Source organism: Callospermophilus lateralis, chromosome 18 (genome assembly GCF_048772815.1).
Source record: "Callospermophilus lateralis isolate mCalLat2 chromosome 18, mCalLat2.hap1, whole genome shotgun sequence".
Taxonomy (NCBI): Eukaryota; Metazoa; Chordata; class Mammalia; order Rodentia; family Sciuridae; genus Callospermophilus; species Callospermophilus lateralis.
Window position 1 is genome coordinate 53,758,171 of NC_135322.1, and position 23,889 is coordinate 53,782,059.

The following is a 23,889-nucleotide window of genomic DNA, read 5'->3' on the forward strand; positions in this document are numbered from 1 at the left end:
ACTATCAACTTGAGTTTCTAAATGACAATATTGACTTCTGGTTATTCAGAATTCCCAACTGGACAGAAATAACTATATTATTTGCCATAGCAATTTAATATAATGTCATAGTATAGGTTGCATACACAAGTGACAAAAAACAGAGAGAGAGCAAAGAAAGGATTATTATAAAAGTCAGGGGATTAGCTAGTTTCTAGGGTTCAGGGGGAAGACATTATTCTTACAAGTAGAATTTTTGAGTCATTACATACCCAAATTTAGTCGAAATTTTAAATTTCAACTAAATATTCCAAATTATACAGCTAGGCAATGCCAGTATGTACTTTTTGGCATTCTCTTTTCAGAGTACTCATTTCCCTTTGCCAATATCAGGTATCATTGTTAAAATTAGTCTTTGCCCCAAATTGCAAAATATACTCTCTCATGTTGATTTGTATATTTTAAACTTCTTTGTTAAAATGTAGGGGTAATATAGAAAATGCCCTACCACCTGAATGCAATTACTTTTTTTATTATACATTTCTTAGTCTTATTTTATGTGCATATTTTCACATTTAGAAATATTGTGTCCATACATTTTTCCCCCTTTTAATACATTGTGTTTGCTGAGTGTAGTGTCACACATTTATAATCCTAGCTACTTGGGAGGTTGAGGTAGGAGGATTGCAAGTTTCAGGCTGATCTGTTTCAAAGTAAAATAAGGGAAAAGGGCTGGGGATGTAGCTTAGTGGTAGAGCACTTGCTTAGCATGCATAAAGCCCTGAAGTTCAATCCCCAGCACCCCAAAACAAACTAAAAACAATTATTCAAGTAAAATATAAATATACTATTGCTATCTGTAGCATTTTAATTTCTTATAATCACCTTCCTAACCCACTAACTGCTTTGTAGGTAACTACTACTATCGATTTGGCATGTATCACTTCAGGATTTTCTAACTCTTTTTCCTGTATAATATACATTTATAGAAATGCATGAATCTTATTTACATAGATGTTATCAGTTGGGTTTGGTTCTTTGTGCTTTTTTGACCCTACTACCTAGGTTACAAATCTTATCAGCATTTAGGTTTCTTCCTGTATTTCTTTGTTACATTGTATTCAATATAGTGAATGTATGTAAATGGCCTATGTAACCATTTTCTTAACCATAGAAATTTACATTGTTTCCAGGTGTTTGGCTGCTAAAAACAGCATTATAGTAAAATGTCTCTTTGTGTACCTAACACAGCGATCTCTATACATGAAATTGTTGGGTCATAGAATGTTCACACTTAAAAATCTTAGTAGTTATTCCTGCAGAACATTTTTTTTATCTCATTAGTGTATCAGAGTGCCCTTTGTTTATAGTATAACCTTTCAGTATTATTACACTATTAAATTTTTATTAATCTGATGGAGGAAATGATCTCATTGTTTTCATTTTTGTTTCCATGATTACTTAGTGTGATTGAGAATTAATTTATATTTTCATTGAGTCTTTATTTTTGTTTGAATTCTATGCATATTTCTTTTTATCAAGTTGAATTAAAGGACTTCTGTATATCTTCTGAATATACATATTTTGGATTCTGTATTTGGGACTGAATTTCCTCCAGCCTGTAATTCTTAGTTTGGCTTACTAGTTTTTATTATGTAGACATTTAAAATTTTTATTTAGGGGCTGGGAATGTGGCTCAAGCGGTAGCGCACTCGCCTGGCATGCGTGCGGCCCAGGTTTGATCCTCAGCACCACATACAAACAAAGATGTTGTGTCCGCCGAAAACTAAAAAATAAATAAATAAATATTTAAAAAAATAAAATAAAATTTTTATTTAGACATACTTTTTTTCTTGTGCATTTACATTCCATCACTGTCGTAGGTCATAAACATATTCTATGTTTTATTAAGTACTTTTATATTATTAAAATATTGAGGTAGGGATGTAACTACTTTTTTCTCTATGGATAGCCAGTTGCGTCAATAGATTTGTAGAACAAGAGACTTAGGTGGAACGATCAGCAAAAGTGTTGGTTATGTGAAAAAGGGAGTTGAGGAAGAGAACCCAAAAGTTGAAGCTGACTCTGATTTTAAGCCTGGATGGCTTCAGGAGACAATAGAACTTGAGTTTTAAGAAGCATTTGGTTTGTAGGGATGGTCATGACTTGATTTAGGGATTTTCTTTTTTTTTAGTTGTAGGTGGACACAATACCTTTATTTAATTTATTTTTTTATGTGGTGCTGAGGATAGAATCCAGTTTCTCACACATGTAGGTGAGCACTCCACCACTAATCCACAATCCCAGCCCCGATTTAGGGATATTTAATTTAAGTGGTGGTAAACACCCAGTTGGAAATGTCTGGCAGAGAGTTGGAAATGTGGAAATAGTAGGAATTACATATCTGGAAGAACCAAACTCCCAGAGGAAGGTGAAATTTATACTAGGTGAGAGGGCTGGCTTAATAGGAGAAATGGCTGTTTGATGAATCTAGTGTTGACATATAAAGTTTTATTGAGTAATATAATTTTGAGTCTTTGAAATAATCTAGTTCATTTCCTCATATTACATATGAGGAAACACATGGTTAAGTGGGCAAAGTGATGCCCAAACTTACATAGTCAGTTGTGTGGAGCTATCTGGAGTACAACTTGGTTGTCCCTACTCCAGGCTTATAGTTTGTACCAGCTGGTACTCCTGCTCCTCCCCTCATTTCTGTGTATGGTATTTGTCTGTTTCTGGTACATATGTGTACCAAGAACTTCATATCTCTTCTGTCCCTGTGTGCTGTTTTGGTTACTGTATATCAGTCCTATAAAGACTTTTGATGGGAAAGGGTGCTTATAGAAAGAGAAACTCATGCATACTTATGTCGTCTTCTGCCACTGTGATTGGAACATTTGATCAAAATATCAACCATAAGCTTTTCCTCATGAGGGACAAGATGGAAGATTGTGTACAGAACTAGAGAACCCCCATAATTCTTACTTTCTTCCTTCTAAGATAGAATGATATCAGTAGTGACTGTCATTTAGTCCATACTTCTTTTGTGCCTAAAATTATTATTACCTTACATCATCTTTTTTACAAGAATCTTTTGAAGGTATGGGATTAATAAAAACCAAACTTACATGATAAAATCTAAACAATATAAATGAATAAAGTAAGGCTCAATGATAGTTCAAAGAAACAAAGTGTGTACAGAACCAGTATTTAAACTCAAGTATATCTCATTCTAAAGTCTGTGATCTTAATTCCTCTGCCTTGCTATCATTCTCTGTACATTTGAGAGATGGCTATTTAAATAGGAGGTAACAATGACATCTGACTTGTTCTGTAGTCTAAAATTTACTATATTTCCACTGGATAAGGTCCAAGATGGGTATTATTTAGGACTGAGATCTTATTTTGTAATACCTTGGTTACTTGTATCTAAAAATATGGTTGTTGAATATTAGCACACAATTTCTTTTTCCTTTTCATCAGTATACTGCTTCAGTGGTGGATACTGAACTATTGTTTTCTTTATAGAGAAACCATGCCAGATGGATCATCTGGATCGAATCCTACTGTCTGGCATCTATAATGTACGCAAGGGAAAGACCCAGCTGCATAAGTGGGCTGAACGCCTAGTTGTTCTCTGTGGAACCTGCCTTATTGTTTCCTCAGTGAAGGATTGTCAAACTGGAAAGATGCACATTTTGCCTCTGGTTGGGGGGAAGGTAAGAATCACAAAGATGTATTTTTTTTTAATATTTATTTTTTAGTTGTACACAATACCTTTATTTTGTTTATTTATTTTTATGTGGTGCTGAGGATCGAACCCACGTGTTAGCACGCGCTAGGTGAGCGCTCTACCGCTGAGCCACAACCCCAACCCACAAAGAAATATTGTTACTGTTCATTTAATCATTAAGAAAATTAAGGACTGAGGATGTAGTCTGTGGTAGAGAGCTTGCCTACCATGGGTAAAGCCCTAGATTCAGTTCTCAGCAGTGTGAAAGAGAAAGGGAGAGAGAGAAAGGAAAGAATAAATTGAGAAAATGTCACATATGCTTTTCATTGATTTTTTTTCATATATTTTTTTAAAAAAGTAAATATGAGCATTGTTAAAGATTTTTATCAGGGCCTGTCTGGGAAGTTCAGAGGCTATCTATTCCCCAAATGCTCCTGTAGAATCATCTGTCGGAGAAGCCCTGCCTCCAAAGCTGTGTACTAGATGCTGTTGCTGGCAACACCAAGAGTAGACAGGGAATGCTACCATCAGAAGCTGCTCTTGGAAACTAGAAGTACCTCTACCATGCGGCCAGCGCAATGGTTTCCTTAATGAGGTTCTTGGCATTAAAGTTAGCTAGCAGAGATCGAAATAAACACACAGACTCAGTTACCTTTTTCTATGACCAGGTCCGAGATGGCTCCCCTCTCTGGTTTCCTCCTCTAACCGCCCGGCAGGGCAGCAAGGATTACTCAGGGCTAGCAGGAGAGAGAGAGCGAGCACGCCAGGGAGTAGCCTTTTATTGGGGAGCAAGAAATTCAGGGAAGAATTCCATCCAATGAAGGTTGAAGGGGGGGCCGCACTCCAAGGTCAGGGTCAGTGATTGGGCCTCCGGGGTCAGTGGTCAGTTACACCCCCACACGGACAGGTTCTCTCAACAGGAGAGGGCCGGGAAAGCTCCGACACAGCCAGAGCGCCTCAGACCCTAACCGGGAGTCACCCAGTCACGTGTGAGAATGGCTCCCGACAAGTACCTGCCAATATCCACCAATAAAAGAGGTCCTTTCTAGTTTTTTATTTTTTCCCATTAAATTAAAATTCAGAGTCTGGGGTAGTTATGACCCTCAATCCAGTAGCCAGAGAGGCATGTTCTTTCTTGCATCTGTCCCAGAGGAATCCCCCTCCGAGGAGAGGAGTTCACTTGCTAGCTAGTGACAGTTGACTATAAATATGTATGTTAATAGTTACATATAATTTTATTTTTTTTTTGTTTTGAAATTTGAGTGTCATAACCAATGTGAGTTTAAGAGGACAAAATCATCTTGTAAAGTCATACTTTGAAACATTCATTCTGATCTAAGTACATGGCAATATATATATCAAAACATGTATTAGAAAGTTAAATATGTGAAAAGACATAGCTGGGCTTAAAAATGTAGTGTAGAAATATAAAATGGTCAGTTGGTGTGAATCTGTGGGCCTGCTGGGCTCTGGGTCTGAAAGGTTGGGGTAGCCTAGAAAGTACCTAGGTCTAAAAGTTCCCTGCTCATGCTGGGAGATCTGTGCCAAGTTTATAGCTTAAAACTAGGGGCTGAGTTTGTTTTCTTTGTTTATGAAAGAAAGCTAAAAGTGAAATGTGCTGTTAACTATCGACTAGACTAAGGCTTACTTCTAGTTGTGGTCCTAAAAAGATAGGAGGACCCAGTTAATATGGCCTGTGACTAGGAAGTGAACCAGGTCCCTACTGACTCAAAGAAGAAATTGACCAGAAACCAGGAACCCACCATGCCAATTTGAGACCTTGTTCTGATCTTGGAGGCTGAAGGACAGTGAAGAAAGTAAGTAAAATTTCTTGACAGGAAAAAGGCAAGTAAGAACAGGTCAGGAATTTATAAAAAGCTGGGGAGAGAGTGAGACAGAGGAAGATAAAACGCTAACCTCTCATTTAAAGCACCTACACTCCAAAGTCCAAAAAAACACCTACAAGTTTTATATTAGGGAAGATATCCACAAATGTAATAATCAGAAGATACTTCGGATCAAAATGGAAATAAAGGAACATCCTGAAAAGACTGGAAAATAAATGTATAGAATTTTCTGGGACAGAATAGGAAAACAAAAATTTCTGAAGTAAGAATATGCAGCTATGAAGGAGTCAGTAAAAATAATGGAAATGAAAAGACAGTTATTGAAATTTAAAACTTAATAGGATAAACCCAGATAAGAAATTCACAGAGAGATTTGATTAACAGTAACATAATTTGTCTTCATTCTCTCTCTTTTTGGTACCAGGGATTGAACTCAGGGGTATTGACCGCTGAGCCACATCCCCAACCCTGTTTTGAATTTTATTTAGAGACAGGGTTCCACTGAGTTGCTTAGCAGCGCCTGGCAATAGCTGAGGCTGGCTTTGAACTCCCAATCCTCCTTCCCCGGCCTCCCGAGATTATAGGTGTGTACCATCATACCCTGCTGTCTTCATTCTCTCTTTTATTTACCAGTAGAACAGAATTTTATTCAGGTTGGCAGTATGCCCAGGATCAAAACCAGTATCTTCCAATCTCTTTTGTAGTTAGGGATGGCTAATGAGATATAAACAAAAGTTTCTAGGTGGGACTATTGGGAAAGCCCTTTAAGATGGGACTGACGCGGATGCTGTGACTCTTTGCCCTATCCTACCTTCCTTTGTGGCACATATTCTCCCAGGGTTGGAGGTGTGGTGGTTGTGGTGACCATTAGTTGGCAAGCGGATGCTGTGTGTGACTATATAGAAAGTAGAAGGCAGCTGAGTCCTCGATAGCATTATAGAGCTACTGCACCAATCCCTGACTGACCCCCCCATTTTTTTTTAAAGCCTCTGTTTTATTGCTGGATGTAATTAACTGATGTACTAAGGAATTTCACAAACAAAAACAACAACAACAACAAAGACCTTAAGAGAGGCTCTGGTATACATCTAATAGGAGTTCCAGAGAAGAGAGCAGAAAGAAGGGAGAAGTGATTGCTGAGAAAATAATGGTTGCAAATTTTTTATCTTTATTTTTTTTAAAGAGAGAGAGAGAATTTTTTTAATATTTATTTTTTAGTTTTCTGTGGATACAACATCTTTATTTTATTTTTATGTGGTGCTGAGGATCGAACCCAGCGCCCTGTGCATGCCAGGCGAGCGTGCTACCGCTTGAGCCACATCCCCAGTCCCTGCAAAAATTTTTTAAAATTTTCTTTTTTGTAGTACTTGTTATTGAACCCAGGGCCTTATGAATGCTAGGCAAGTGCTCCACCACTGAGCTACATTCTCTGCTCTCTTTATTTTTTATTTTGAGACAGTGTCTTGTTGAGTTGCCCAGGCTGGCCTCAAACCTGTAATCCTCTTGTCTCAACTCTCTAGTCACTGGGATCAGAGGTGTATGCCACTGTGCCCAATGTGGTTGCAAATTTTCTTGAAATAAAAACAAACATGAGTGTTCAGATTAAAAGTATTCGGAATATAAGTAGGATACATAAAAATAAATCTTCACTTAGATGCATTGCACAACATAATGGATAGGAGCAAGTCAAAATCTTTCAGAAAAAGCTGGGCTCATTACTCACCTATAGTCTCAGTTACTGAGGAGACTGAAGTGGAAGGATCATTTGAACCCAGGAATTTGAGGCCATCCTGGACAACATAGCAAGACCCTATATTAAAACAAGCAAATTCCAAAAGCTTTTGCTGAGAAAAGGGTTGCTTGCAAGGAAATGACAGACTGACAAAAGCTGTCTTATCAAAAGTAGATACTGGAAGATTATTTGCAAAATTTCTGCAAGAAAATAAATGTGAATCTATATTTTAGTCTTTTCTTTCTCAGTTTCTTTTTTCTGTCTGCCTGTCTTTCTTTTTTGTGTTGGTGCTGGGATTGAACCTTGTGCATGCTGGGCGAGTGCTCTATCACTGAACAATGTCCCTAGCCTCTTGACCTATATCTTTTATACTCATATTATCTTACAAGAGTCAAGGCTGTATGACACGTTTTCAGATATACAATTAAGCTGACATATGGAGACTGAAAGAACTACTAAAAGATATACTTCAGAACCTCATTCCCCAATAAAAAAGAAAAAAAGTAAAACAATAGTTGAAAGTAAGTTGAAAGGGGAGGTTATAAATTAAAAGAAACGATGAGTGTAGACATTGATAAAATATGGTGGCAAATTTAGTTAGATATTGATTATAAAAAGTTAAAAAGATTAAAGATAATAAGATGTGGCAATGTACTCAATAAATAAAATGACACTTCCTTGGGATAAAAGAATAGAGACACCAAATAATTTAAACTTTATTAGAAAAATTGTCAAATATGAATTTAAAAATCTTTTTTTTTTTTTAAATATTTTTAATATTTATTTTTTAGTTTTCGGCGGACACAACATCTTTGTTTGTATGTGGTACTGAGGACCGAACCCGGGCCGCACGCATGCCAGGCGAGCGCGCTACCGCTTGAGCCACATCCCCAGCCCCAAATTTAAAAATCTTAAAAGAGTAGTCACTAAAAGGATAAAAGAGAATATAGAAAACTAACTGTAAACAAGGCAGAAAGAATTAGGAAAAAGAAGCAAAATAATGTGGTAAATTGTCACACAACTAATGGTAGAAATAAATCCAAACATGTCAGTAGTCAGGTTAATTGTGATTGTAAGATTATATTATTTAAAATACTACAGTTTGCTGTTTGTAAGATATATACGTGGGCTGGGTTGTGACTAGGGTGCTTACCACCCACTCATGGTCCACTGGGTTCAATCCTCAGCCCCACATAAAACAAATAAATAAAAATAAAGATATTGTGTCCAACTTCAATTAAACAATTAAAAAAAAAAGAAAGAGATACTTAATGCTTACTCTTTTTTTTTTTTTTTTTTAAATGCTTACTCTTAAGAGGTTGAAAGTGAAGTGATGGGAAAATATTTACTGGTCAAATAGCAAGCAAAAGAAAATTAGTGTGGGGGGTTGAGTGCTCGCCTACCATGCGTGAAGCACTGGGTTCCATCCCCAGCACCATATACAAATAAAATAAAGATATTGTGTCCACCTATAACTAAAAAGTAAATTTAAAAAAAAAGAAAATTAGTGTGGTTATATGTTATATTAATGTCATATGAAACTTATTTATGAGTATGCAACAAAGGGACTTTTATCCAGAATATATAAAAATCTTATGCAATTAAGTAGTAAAAAGAATAATAACCCACTAATGAATGGGCAAAAATGATTTGAACAGATCCTTTACCAAAGAAGATATATTGATAATTAACACCTGAAAAAAAGATCCTCAACATATTAGTCATTAGAGAAATGAAAATGAAAACCACAGTGAGATGCTATATACCTCTAAAATGGCCAAACTTAAAAGACTGATGAACACCAAGTTTGGCAAAGACATTGAGCATCTGGGACATTTATACATCACTGGTGGAAATAAAATTACTTGGGAAAGAGCTTGTTCCTTTCTTGTAAAATTAAGCATAAACTTTTCAGATGACCCAACATTCTACTCCTGTTATTTGCCAAAGAGAAATGAATGTGTGTCCTTATAAAGACTTGTAAGTGAAGTTCATAGCAGCTTTACTTAAAATAGCCAAAAACAGAAACAACCCAAGTTGTTTTTAGCTGGTGAATTGATAGATAAATGTGGTATATCCATACAATGGAATTCTACTCAACAGTAAAAAGGAGTGAGCTACTGACACTCAAGGACAGAGATGAATCTGGAAAGCATTATTCTAAGTGGAAAAAGCCAGACAGAAAAGTTCATTTTTCATATGACTCCATTTATATGACATTCTGAAAAAGGTACAAAACTATACTGAATGAAAATAGACCAGTGATTATAGGGAAAGGATTGGCAAAGGGCACAAGGGAAATTTGGGGGATCATGGGGTTATATGCTATTATAAAAACTCATCTGACAGTTCACTTAGAATCGGTGAATTAAAAAATAAATCTGTGGATTTTATTTTAGGTAAATTACATTTTAGTAAAATAGAATCCCCCAAAAGATTTGAGTAAATAAAACATTTGTAGGGATAAAGAGACTAACCAAAAAAGGACGAAAGGAACATTTTACTGTATTTACTAATTCCAAGGTTGTACATATATAACAATATAGTCTAATATAACACAGAATATGATTATACAGAGATATTGACAAATTAATTTGTAGTGGGAGATTTACCAACCTTTCCCACTATTTGACATTAATTGGTTCTATGTACTTTACTGTGTGAAACATCCCATAATAAAGCATTTGATTATTCTAGAAAATGATCTATTCTTCATTTCAGTAAGGATCCTTTGTTTTGACACAGGCTTACTCAATGGCAGTGATTTATTAGTAGTGAAAAATGGTTATGTTGTGATTATCACAATTGAACATTAGGCAAATTGTTTAATTTCAGTGAGCCTTTTAAATGTGATTCTTTTTTGTTCAGTTTTATGTTTCTGCCATTTGGTTCAGTCTTTAGTTGGCACCAGAACCCTAATGGTTTACAAGTATAACTTGTAAATTCCCAGCTTTTTTGTCAAAATTCAGTAGCTATGGCATATTAAAGTAAGATGCCAGACAAGACATAAATGGTTCTATAACTATTTAAAAAAAAAACAAAACCTGTATCCTCATCAAAATTGTATAGGTTGGGTTTTTGGAGATTGGGAGGGAGTTTTTTACATAGCTGCTTTTGTGCCTTGAATTCTTATCACTATCCCAAATAGGAATGAGGAGAGGTTCTTGCCTTTTCTCAAGCTGGGGACTCAAGAGAGCTTGATAAAGGTTTTCTGCAGTAAGAGGACATAGTTTACTGGTGTCCTGCCTCCTGACTTTGAAGTGTTGAGAACAAGAGTTATGCTGCATAGCTACTGACAGAGCAAAAACACATCTAATGTGTTGTGATCATTGTGTATTTCTTGAGTTAAAGAAGCAGGGAAGCTGGGAAGAGGAGAAGGAGAAGGAGAGAACAAAAGAGGAGGTGAGGGAGATAAAGAGAGTGCATGAGAGAGCGAGCAGTAGCACAGGGCACACAGGCTTTCTCATAGATGCTCAGAATTTTATCACCCCAATCATTTTTATAATCAAGAAACCCTTCATTTCTTAGCCATTGCCCCTCAATTCCTTCCCTAGCCCTATGCAAATATGAATCTACTTCCTGTCTTTATAGATTTGCCAATTCTGGACATTTGCATATGAATGGAATAAAAAAATTCTTTGTGATTGGCATTGTTCACTTAAGATGTTGTTTTTAAAGTTCATTGGTACAGTACATGTATCAATATTTGTCCTGTTTATGGCCAAATGATATTCTATTTTATGGATAATGCCACTTGTGTTTATATATTCACCCATTGATGGACATTTGGATTGTTTCTACTTTTTGGCTATTATGAATAATGCTGACATGAACATTCATATACAAGTTGTTCTCTTGGACATCAATGTAAAAATGGAATTGCTTGGTTTTATAATGACCTTGTGTTTAATCTTTAGAGGAACTGCCAGAAGGTTTTCCAAAGCAGCTTCACCATTTTACATTCCCATTAGCAATATAGGAGGATTCCCGTTTCTCCACATCCTTACCAATATTTGCACAACATGTGTTTTTAATGTATGTTTTTAATTTTAACTATCCCAGTGGATATGAATTGGTATCTCATTTTATATTTCCCTGGCAGCTAATGATGTTGATTATCGTTTCATGTACTTATTGGTGATTTTATAGATCTTTGGAGAAATGTCTATTCAGACATTTTTTGCCTTTTTAAAAAAATTGGGCTTGTTATTGCCTTTTGCTTTTTGACCAGGATTTCTTTTTAGTGGTTCTGGTTTTCTCTCCTCCTCTTCTTCAGATAGAAGAAGTGAAACGCCGGCAGCATTCCCTTGCATTCAGCTCAGCTGGAGCCCAAGCCCAGACCTATCATGTCAGCTTTGAGTCTTTGGCTGAGTACCAGAGATGGCAACGGCAAGCATCTAAGGTGATAAGCTCTCAAACATCCTGATGTGAAGATAAGAATGTAGAAGCCCCTTAGAAGTGTATTTTGAAACTTATCTTAGTTCTAAGACAGCAAATTATAACTCTTAATTTTATTTCTTAATATATATTGAATAAAATAATGGAATCACACTAGATCCTTAACTTATTATTTATGCTCAGTATAAAAATGCTATCAAAAGTGTTTTTAGGTGCATTTACCTCTGTACCATGTCTGCAAGGCAGGCCTTGGAAGAAATTATGACATAACGAGATTTGACCCAAGAAGGAATTGAGAAATGATGAGATTTACATGGCTTTCATTCTGTAATAGTAGTCATTGGTTGATGGAACTGTTCCCTAACTTGTAGCCCAGTGCTTTTTGGTCTCAACATATTAAGAACAGGCTTGATGAGCCACTTCAAATTAGAACTTACTGATAGTACAATGACCTGTAAATTATTATTGCTATATACTGAGGATAGCCTTTGAGCATTATTTCTGCTTTTTAAAGATTAAAGATGAACTACTGTAAAAGTGTACGGTGATTTCCAAACTCTCTTGTTTGAGAATTTGCAGAAATTTTCATAGTAGTGTTATTATAAAGTGAGTTGCCATCAAAACATGAGTGACTTTTCCAGTAATATATTGTTTGTTCAGATAATTTTCACAATGCATATTTTTAGTAGCATACTATTATAGAAATAAAAACCTTGTTTTGGTTTCATTGAAGTTTTTTGTTAATGTATTGATTATAAAATATGCTCTGAATAGAAGTAGTTTTCATTTAAAGTAGCTATTTTGTTCTTCTGCCTTTTTAAAGAGAAGTTAATGAATGATTTTGAGCATCTTTGGCATGTTTGGCAGTGTGCTATGTGCTTGGTTATTTAACTACTTACCCTCACAACAGATGATGAAACTGCTAGTAAGCAGCAGAATCTGTGTGGCTCCAAAAGGCCTTGTCTTTTCATGCTGTCTCTCAAAGTTTTGTACAGTTATTTTGAATCATTTTAATGTTATTTCTTGTGTGAAATGTCAACCTTCTCTCTTTATGATACTGTATTTTTTAAACCCTTTACTTGTAGAGACTTTGCAGTTTGTTCCTTTGTTTTTCAAGCACCTTATGGTTTTAGAGAAAAGTAAAAACTGAAACGTTTTATAAGTGAATAATTGGATTTCTTTACCTTTTTTTCTTTCCTGGTCTTTAGTCAGTGCTGTTTGTATAAATGCCATTCTGTCCTGTGTTAGATGATAGACATCCAGTACTAGCTCAGAAGGCTTTTCTCTTGAACCTTCTTCAGGTGGTGTCCCAACGAATTAGTACTGTGGATCTTTCGTGTTACAGCCTTGAGGAAGTTCCTGAGCATCTTTTCTACAGTCAAGATATCACCTACCTCAATTTGCGACACAACTTCATGCAATTAGAAAGACCAGGGGGCCTCGACACACTCTACAAGTATGTGGAGAATAGGTTTCAGGTCAATATGTTGGAACTATATTGTAATCAGTATCTTAGTGGTCCAGACCTCTAAGTGAGCATGCTTGTGTTAGTCCATTTCTTGTTTCTCATAACAAAATACCTAAAGTTGGGTCATATATAAAGAAAAGAGGCTTAAATCCAAGATCAGGCAGCTCTGTCAGTTCATCATCTGATGGGGGCCTCTTTGGCTGCATCACATTATGGCAGATGCCATCATGGTGGGAGCCCATGTGAGAAGGCCAGACAGGAGGCCAGAAGAGTTCAGGGGGTCAGGCTAGCTCTTTTATGATAATTCATTCTGTGTAGAAGGTAATTTACTTCATGAGAATAACATTAGTCCCTTCCAAGGGTAGCACCCCTAGTGACATTATTCCCACTAGGTCTCACTTCTTAAAGTCTACCACTTCTTAGTTCTATCACACTGGCGCCAAGCTTCTAGCATATGAAACTTTGGGGGACAAACCATGCCCAAGCCATAGCACATTTCATTATGTGTTTGTACATATATATATGTGCATACATATTTTTTTCCCTGAAATTTCTACTCATTTTTGAAGAGGAAGCAATATTTTTCACATAATTTTCCCACCTCTGTATTCCTCCCCATAAAACAGATGGTAGATGCAAATGTTCTGTTATAGAGGCAACAATGAATTGTCATTGATTTGGATAATCTTTTTATATAAGTTATTAACTATGGTACATGAGCTGCAACCATGTTAAGTTGAGGGATTCAGTATATGAAAACTTTTGAATAAAAAATATCAAATTTAATTGATTTCAAGCAGACAGGCCTAATTTCAGGAATTCCAGAAGCAGGATTTATCTTTCCTTTGTACCTGCTCCTGCCAACTCTGTTCAGTGATGAGAGGTTTCTCTCTTAGAAAAATTCTAACAAAGGAGCCATTTCAACTCTACAGATCTATGACCTATATATTTTTCCATCTCTTTTATTAAAGTATGTCCCCTCATTCCTACATTTTACTCATCCAGCTTCATTCCTCCACTGAAAATTGGAGGGCTGAAAGCTGGATATGGTGGTTCATGCCTATATGTAATCCCAGCTACCTGAAAGTCTGAGGCAGAAGGATCACTTCAGCTTATGAGTTTGAGACCAGCCTGGGGGATATAGTGAGACCCCATCTGAAGAGAAACAAAACCTAAACCAAAACAAGCAAAAAATGGATAACTGTGAGTAAATATGTGGTAGAAGTGATTATATGGGGTTTGGTGGGGAAGGGAGAAATTCTGATCAGAAATTCTAAAAGACTGGCTTAGTAGTAGAGCCCTTGCCTAGCATGTACCATGCTGGGTTCAATCTCCAGTACTGCAATTGCTAGATAGATATGGATTAATTAATTCTGGAGTCAAGGTACCAAATCAAAGGAATAATCAGTAATCAGGGTCATGTCATCTGGAAATCAAGTTGGGAATATGGATGAAGAGCATTGGAATGAGGTCCCAAGGATTCAGATCAAGGAACAGGTGATAGGATTTTGTCATAGAGAACACCTCAGCCTTGTCTCTTGTACTCTATAACAACAAAGTGACACTTCCATGTGACTCCTTTGGATCTACTTTATGATTATGCTGTCTCTGGGTAAGACAGTCTTGATACTTTTACTCCCACAGTCAAAAATAAAAGCACTAAAAATTCATGTTGCATATCATACCACATTACAGTAAAACACTTGTTGTATACATGTGTTCAAGCTCAACTGGTCCATACATTTCAAGTGACATTTGAACCAACATAATTTCGATATTAAAAAAAAAGTTGTTTTTTTTTTAATTTTTAAATTTTTGGTTATAGATGACACAATACGTTTCTTTTATTTGTTTACTTTTTTTAATGTGGTGCTGAGAATTGAACCCAGTGCTTCACCTGCATGAGGCAAGTGCTCTGCCACTGAGCACAACCCCAGCCCAGAAGTTGTTTTTTTTTTAAATATTTTTTTTGGTTAGAGATGAACAAAATAACTTTATTTATTTTTTATGTAGTACTGTGGTTCACGCATGCGAGGCAAGCACTCTACCACTGAACCACAACCCCAGACCAAAAATTAGTTTTTTAGAATTGGATTTGATCTATATATTTGTTAATTATTCTTGTATCTGAGAGTTGATTAATTTTTAACCACTTTAGAGTACATGTTAGATATTTAATAACAAAATATTTCAAGTATGACTTTATATAATAGAATTGTCCAGCATGAGTTGTTCTTCAAGTTTTCTGCCTTTTGTTTGTTTGTTTGTTTTGCAGGGCTGGGGATGGAACACAGGGCCCTGCACATGCCAGGCAAGTGCTCTATCGTTGAGCTACATCCCCAGCCCTAGATATTCTGCCTTTTATGGAAAAGAGATTTCTGTCACACTAGACCTGGTTTCCTTGATAGCATGGACTGCACATTAGTCCTTTTAGTATCCTCTGCCCACACGCTTGGCATGTAGTAAGTGCTCATTAAATATTTTTGGAACAAATTCTGGGATGGACATTTAAAACAGATCATTTAAAATAGATCATGAAAGACCACTGATGTCTCTTCTAAAGATATATGACAGATTTTTTGAAATACAGTATGGATTTTTGCCTTTGCCCTTTAGATTTTCTCAACTGAAGGGCCTGAACTTGTCCCATAATAAACTTGGGTTGTTTCCTGTATTGCTGTGTGAGATTTCCACCCTGACTGAGCTCAACCTTTCCTGTAATGGGTTTCACGACCTGCCAAGTGAGATTGGCAGTCTGCTGAAGTAAGTATCTAACTTTTGCTACATTGCTCTTTTTCCTTTAGAATAAGGAATCTGTCTGGCATTTTTGAGTGAAGGTAGAACCTTGAGTGCTGACATTGAAATAAGTCATGAAGTTATTAGAACTCTAGTTAGCAGCAGTTTTTAATGCTGGAGATCTCTGATCTCCATGATTGCAGTAATGATCAGTCCCTGTACTTGACCAGCAGAGATCCTGACTTAAATGTCAAAGGCCCATCCTTCGAGGTAGTATCTAAGTCATCTATTAAGTTTCTGTATGTTGAGCGTTAGGAGGTTTTACCATTTTGGGATTGATAATGAATGAAGGACTTAAGTCAGAATTCATAACTCTAATTCTGTGCAATTGAATGATCTTTCCTAAAGTAGATTGTTATTTCCCCCTCCGCAGTCTTCAAACCCTCTGTCTTGATGGCAACTTTCTGACTACTTTACCTGAAGAATTGGGAAATCTGCAACAGCTTTCCTCCCTTGGAATTTCCTTCAACAACTTTAGTCAAATTCCTGAAGTTTATGAGAAACTCATAATGGTAGATAAAGTGGTTATGGCAGGAAATTGCCTAGAAGTCTTGAACTTAGGGGTGCTGAACAGGATGAGCCATATCAAGCATGTGGATTTAAGGTGAGGTCATTCTTTACCAGAGCTTCTTTATCTTGACTTCAACCGACCTGTATGTCTTCTCTTTATAAACACTCCTTTAAAATATTGGAATTTTAGAACATTGAAGAAATATTTTCCAAGTTATAGTAAAATTTAATTTATCACCCACTAACAGAGAGATATAGGATCAGATAGGTGGACCACGTGATAAGCATCAAATTGCTTTTGACAGAGGTGGTTCTCACCCTCCAGCAATATTTTATGAGAATTTTCTTTTTTTCTCATCCTTATCTACATTGGATTTTTAGAAGTCTTTTTCCTTATTGTCAGTAGAAGGTGGGAATAGTATTTTGTTATAATAAACATTTAGTTACTGGGGTGAGGTTGAGTATGTTTTTTATGTGCATATTATTAGTGGTTCGTAATTTTCTGTAAATAACTATTTTTCTGTTGAGTCGTTGAATTTCTTCTTAATAGCATTGTATTATAAATGAAATGTTCAAGGCTTCACTACTAAGAAATTTTTATAAGTTTTATATCCTAGTTATAATCTTTTCCTAAAGGAAGGTGGTGAAAGACACCTGAGTGTTCTATTATTTACAGGGAGCTATTAACATGCCTTGTAAAAATGTAGCAAAAGACAGAATTATTGAAATACAGGAAAATGAGAACAAACCCATGTGCTTTGAATTATATACTTGTATAGAAAAGAACTGAGAGGCCCTTTTTTAGAGTTTGTCTTTTTTTTTGGATTATGGAGGACTTTTTTCCCTGTATTTTTTATTAGTACATTATAATTATATATAATAGTGGGATTTATTTTTACATATTCATACATATACACAGTGTAATAATATAATTTGGTCAGCATGGTTTCAAGGTTTCAAGTTTGCCTTTGAATCCTTCAGTATACATACTGATTATTTTCTTCATTAGTGTCATGTGAGTCTTAGTCCTATAGCAGCAGGAGGAAGGAGAGCTGTTCCCTTTTGTCTGCTTAGCTACCATTCATTGAAAAGCATATTCATCTTCTTGTTTTTTTGCTTCCACCTAACCTTAGTAGGTATTTGGATATAAATGTTCACCTGTTTATGGATATGGCCCATTTTTTTCCTTCTCTACATTGAATTTGTATGCGTATTTGCCAGTCTGGATTGTCTAATTTAGCTGCACCTTGAGCTCTTTGTTTATAAACCATCTGTAGTTATTTCTATACCTTGCAAAATGAGTCGAGTAGTGAAATTCCTAGTTGGTTTAGGAGGGAAAACAGGACTGTCATATTTCTTTTGGTAAACACACTTAACAGAATTTATTTCTGATTATTTCCTTATTTTTGAATATTAAGGATGAATTACTTGAAAACCGTGGTTATTGAAAATCTGGAGGGAAATAGATACATCACGCACATGGATTTGCGGGACAATCAACTGACTGACTTGGATCTTAGCTCTTTATGTAGCTTGGAACAGCTGCATTGTGAGCGGAACCAGCTGAGGGAGCTGACACTCAGTGGCTTCTCCCTTCGAACTCTGTATGCCAGTTCAAACAGTGAGTTCTGTCTCCAATCTCTTGTTTTTTTCTTTCTTGTGTGAACTTTCTAAGAATAATGGTGTCTGTGGTCCTCAGTCTCTGCAAAATAGAACTTGTTGAAGCTTAGCTTTATGGGTTTTTTTCTTAATATTTATTTTTTAGTTATAGGTGGACACAATATATTGTTTTCATGTGGTGCTGAGGATCAAATCCAGTGCCTCATGCATGCTAGGCGAGCACTCCCACCTCTGAGCCACAACCCCAGCCTTTAGCTTTATGTTTTTTTTTTTCTTTTTAAATAGAGAGAGAGAGAGAGAGAGAGAATTTTTAAGTATTTATTTTTTAGTTTTCGGTGGACAAAACATCTTTATTTTATTTTATGTGGTGCTGAGGATCAAACCCAGTGCCCCGCGCACCCCAGGTGAGCGCGCTACCTCTTGAGCCACATTCCCAGCCCAAGCTTTATGTTTTAACTTTGTTGTCAACACTGGTGACTGAGATGTTCATGAAAAGACATGGCAAGACTCACTACAGGAAAATAAGAAGAGGTGTTTTTAAAAGTAATGAGTGTGGACAAATATATTCAAAACCAAGTATTAGTAATAGTGTAAAATAGGTTGGCAAACTATTGCCCAGGGGCTAACTTTGGCTCTCTCTCTCTCTCTCTCTCTCTCTCTCTGGTGGGGTTTGGGGGGTCCTGGGGATTGAACTCAGGGACACTCAACTACTAAGCCACATCCCCAGCCCCATTTTGTATTTTATTTAGAGACAGGATCTCACTGAGTTGCTTAGCATCTCGCTTTTGCTGAAGCTGGCTTTGAACTTGTGATCCTCCTGCCTCAGCCTCCTGAGCTGCTGGGATTACAGGCATGTGCCACTGCGCTCAACCTCAATCTCTTTTTGTATAGTTCATAAACAATGGTTTGCCCAGTGACTTGGGAGATCTTGAGTTCAAAGCCAGCCTCAGCAACTTAGCAAGGCCCTAAGCAACTCAGCGGAATCCTGTGTCAAAATAAAATATAGAAAAGGACTGGGGTTGTGGCTCAGTGATTGAATACCCCTGGGTTCAATCTCTGGTTACCCCCTTGCCAAAAAAAAAAAAAAGAGAGAGAGAGAGAGAGAATGGTTTAATGATTGGATTTTTAAAAATCAGAACTATACTTAATGATGGGAAAATTATGTATGAAATTTAAGTGTCTATATTCATAAAGTTTTATTGGAACATAGCCACACTGATAGATTTACATATTATTTATGCATTACTGCTTTCATATTACAGTAGCAGAATTGAGTAGTAGTGGGAGAGACTGCTACGGTCTATAAAACCTGAACTATTTACTATTAGACTTTTACAGAAAAAAAATTGCCAATTCTTGGTCTGAAAGCTTGTGCTACCTCAGTTTGAGAGTGAGAAGCCCTTGTTATAATAGGGAATTATTCCAAGAATATTTGTAAAGGGCTTCCTATCTGTTGATGCTATTCTTATGGAGAATTCTTACTGTAGAAGTTATAATTACTTTTTCTATGTTTAAAGAAGGAAAGGTAAAAAGTTTAATTTCACTAAATGTCAGAAAAATGCAAATTTATTTATTTTTCTGTTTTTTAATTTAGTTTTTAAAATTATATTCAGGAGGATATTTACCTTTTGATATGTGTAGTATTTTAATTCTTAAAGAGTGAAGCATATACAGTGGGATGTATTACAATTCTTATTACACATATAGAGCACAATTTTTCACATCTTTATATAAAGTGTGTTCACACCAATTCATGTCTTTTTACATGTACTTTTTTTTTTGCATTACAATTCTTACTACACATATATATCACAATTTTTCATATCTCTGTATATAAAGTAGGTTGACACCCAATTTGTGTCTTCATACATGTACTTTGGATAATGATGTCCATCACATTCCACCATCCTTGCTAATCCCCTGCCTCCTTCCTTTCCCTTCCTCCCTCCCCTCTGCCCTATATAGAGTTCATCTATTCGTCCCATTTTCCTTCTCCCTACCCCATTGTGAGTCAGCCTCCTTATATCAGAGAAAACATTTGGCATTTGTTTTTTTGTATTGGCTAACTTTACTTAGCATTATCTTCTCAACGCCATCTATTTACCTGCAAGTGCCATGATTTTTATTCTCTTTTATTGCTGAGTAAAATTCCATTGTGTATATGTGCCACATTTTTTTAAAATACATTCATCCACTGAAGGGCATCTAGGTTGGCTCCACAGTTTAGCTATTGTGAATTGTGCTGCTATAAACATTGATGTGTCTATGTCCCTGTAGTATGCTGTTTTTAAGTCCTTTGGGTATGGTCCAAGGAGAGGAATAGCTGGGTCAAATGGTGGTTCCATTCCCAGATTTCCAAAGAATCTCCATACTGCTTTCCATATTGGCTGCACCAATTTGCAGTCCCACCAGCAATGTATGAGTGTGCCTTTTTCCCCACATCCTTGCCAACACTTATTGTTGTTTGTCTTCATAATAGCTGCCATTCTGACTGAAATAAGACGATATTTTAGAGTAGATTTGCATTTCTCTGATTGCTAGAGATGATGAGCATTTTTCATATATTTAGAAAAATGCAAATTTAAATTATACGATTTTATACTCATCAAAGGAAAAAAAAAGATAATGCTGAGTATAACCCAAGATGGGCAGAATCATCTTCAAAAGCCCTTAGGTGCGGCCAGTGAGGATCAACTCTAAAATCTTGGAAGACAGTATGACTATGTGAGAAAAGTCCAAGGTCCACATAAGCCATTCCTAGTAGTCACCTTCTTGGAATATATCCCAGATATGCTTATCTATGCACAAGGAGATGTGTACAAAAAGTTCATCACAGTGTTGTTTGTGTTATAGTGAAAGAATAGGAACAAAATAGGACTACTAATGGAAAATGAGCAAATCAGTAGTGATGTGTTTATGCAATAGAATATTGCTCAGCAATGGAAATGAATATACTGTCTTTGTGTATGAATAAATATCAGAAACTTTTTATTTATTTATTTTTTAGTGCTGGGAATTGAACCCAGGGGTGCTTTACCACTGAGTTATATCCCCAGTCCTTTTTATTTTGAGATGAGGTCTTGCTAAATTGCTGAGGGTCTCACTAAGTTGCAGAAGCTGGCCTCAAACTTGTGATCCTTCTACCTCAACCTCCCATCTCTGGGATTACAGATGTGTGCCACCATGCCTAGCTCTCAGAAACATTTTTGAACAAAAAAGTGCATAATTATATGGGACTATTACAATTATCAAAATTTAATTTTACCTATGATATAACAGCATGAAAGATTCCATGGAAATGCTAAAAACTATATTCAGGAGGATATTTACCTTTTGATATGTGTAGTATTTTAATTCTTAAAGAGTGAAGCATATTAAGGCAGAGGGTAGATTTGTTGAAATTTGGATAATAGGTGAGAGCATGTTCATTATTTTATTTTCTTTGCTTTTCTGTATCTGTCAATACAGATATAGGATAATAGAAAGTTAAGAATTTCTGTTTTCCTTGCCTTTTATCATGTTATAGAAGCTCTAAATTGTGGTTTCAGGTTAGTTTTCAGAAGAGGGTCAGAATTGATGAGTGTTGACTGGTGCTTTATATCAATACCGTGACATGGTAGTAGGTCCTTGCCATGGAGAGATTCCTTATCAGGTCCATCTGTGTCTATAATGTGTCTAGAAAGTCCAAATGCCTGGCTCTACTGCAAAAGACATTGATGTATAAGCAGTTCTTAGTTCTGGAAATTCTGTCATAGCAGTATTCTAAATGGGGCTTATTTGAGGTTAGCCCTCTGATTAAAGAATCCTTAAATTCTACAACATGGAAGAATTCACATAAACAATTACAAAATAATTATAAAATAAAGAACCTAGCTTTACAAAAAAAGTTAGCCAGATGATCAGTTAACTTTTTTATAAAAGGCATTCAGCTTTACTAAGTATTAGGGATATGCAAATTGAAAACTCCTAGGTAATGACACTATTTACCTACCAGAATGGTTAGAATGAGAGCCTGAAAATAGTGTGGCAGCTGATGAGAATGGGAATTAGTAGAGCCACTTCAGAAAACTATTCAGTAGTTTCTGACCATGTGCCTGGCACAGTGGCTCATGCTTATAATCCCAGTGGCTTAGGAGGCTAGGGGAGGAGGGTGCAAGCTCAAAGCCAGCCTCAGCAACTAGCGAGGCACTAACCAACTCAGTTAGACCCTGTCTCTAAATAAAACACAAAAATAAATAAATAAGGGCTGGGGATATGGCTTAGTGGTTGAGTGCCCCTGGGTTGAATCTCCAGTACCAAAACAAAACAAAAAAACTCAAACATGTACAGTGTACCTAGGAGTTCCTTTCCTAGGTTCATACTCAAATAAGTGCTGATATTAGTTCATAAAGATATGGACAAAAATATTCATAGAACCACTGTTCATCATTACTCTGGAAAAGACTTAAATGCCCATCATCTCTTAAGTGAGTAAATAAGTTGTAGTATATTCATTCACACACAAAAACTTCATTCAGGCAGGAGAATGAATGAATTATAACCATATGCTTCAGTATGAACAAATCTCACAAGTGTAATGTGGAGTGAACAAAACCAGACCAGAAACTTAGACATACTGTATGCATTTGTTTATATAAGTAGGCCCTCTGTGATATTCAGAGTCAGGGTAATTAATGTTGCCCTTGATGATCAGTGAGTGGAAAAGGAGGTGAGCGGATCTTTCTGGGTGCTGATAACATCTTTTCTTGATCTGGGTATTGATTCAGCTTGTGAAAATTCAGTGATTTATACACTTTAAGTTTCGAGGGAGGGGATGGCCAGCATCTCATTAAGGAGTCCTTTTTCCTTCCCAGAATAGTCCAAGATACCCTAAAACTTACAATCTTAGATAATTAGTAAGTCACAAAATAAAAATACTCAGGAATATATTTACAGAATGCAAAGCCCCTGATTAATCTAGTCCACATGAGTTCTGGAACTAGACAAAGGGAAAAGGACTCCAGTGGTTTATTTAAGGGGCTATATCAAAGGCAGGGATAAGGTTTCAAGGGTGGAGTCTTGCTTCATGATGTCTTTGAGTCACTAGGTTGATTGACATCTTGATGTAGGTCACACCCATCTCAGGTGCTTGTGTGGGCCATGGCAGAGCAGGAAAGATATTCACATTGTGCCTGGGCAGTTGATCAGAAGAAATGTCCACTGGCCATTCCCAGACACCAGATGTCCCTACCCACAAGGCTTCCATACATGAAAATCCACATCCAATCCACAGATGGCTTGTGACACTTAAGATTATTCTGTATTTATGTTATACATTAATTATTAAAGTTTAGATATTGCCAGCAAAAATTCAGTTATTAATTTTTTCAAGTTAAAACACTAAGTAGTTAACATTTAATAACTGCCAGATCCATTATAAATCCAGTGCTTTACACATAGTCCTTCAATTAGTTAAAGATTTGTTTTTCAAAACAAAATGGGATCAAGCAGTTAGTCAAAATGAGCTTCCTGGTAGTTTTTATCTTTAGTCATCTCAGAAGACATCAGTTTGTTTCAGTGATTTCACTAAGCTTCTTTTTCTGTGTTTACTACAAGTTGCTTTCTTTTTCAGAGACCTTCATTAATATCTGTTTGATTTTTGATAGGACTGACTGCAGTAAATGTCTACCCGGTGCCCAGTCTCCTCACTTCTTTGGAGCTCTCCCGGTGAGTGTCTTGTGAAGGTGGGAGCATGTTTGATCCTTACGAATTAAGAGAGATGTGTAGATTCTCTAACAATTTTGAGTACAAGAAATCTAAATAT

General features: G+C 36.2%; 1 protein-coding gene across 1 annotated transcript in view; it reads left to right on the top strand.

Annotated features, from left to right (window-relative positions):
- Positions 1-23,889, top strand: part of Phlpp2 (PH domain and leucine rich repeat protein phosphatase 2) — a 69,326-nt gene that overhangs the window by 21,661 nt on the left and 23,776 nt on the right. Inside the window, exons 4-10 of the mRNA XM_076838225.2 lie at positions 3,511-3,701; positions 11,571-11,696; positions 12,994-13,148; positions 15,777-15,923; positions 16,330-16,560; positions 17,885-18,087; positions 23,732-23,792. Coding sequence (XP_076694340.2) covers positions 3,511-3,701; positions 11,571-11,696; positions 12,994-13,148; positions 15,777-15,923; positions 16,330-16,560; positions 17,885-18,087; positions 23,732-23,792 — 1,114 coding nt within the window. The remainder of the gene's footprint in view (positions 1-3,510; positions 3,702-11,570; positions 11,697-12,993; positions 13,149-15,776; positions 15,924-16,329; positions 16,561-17,884; positions 18,088-23,731; positions 23,793-23,889) is intronic.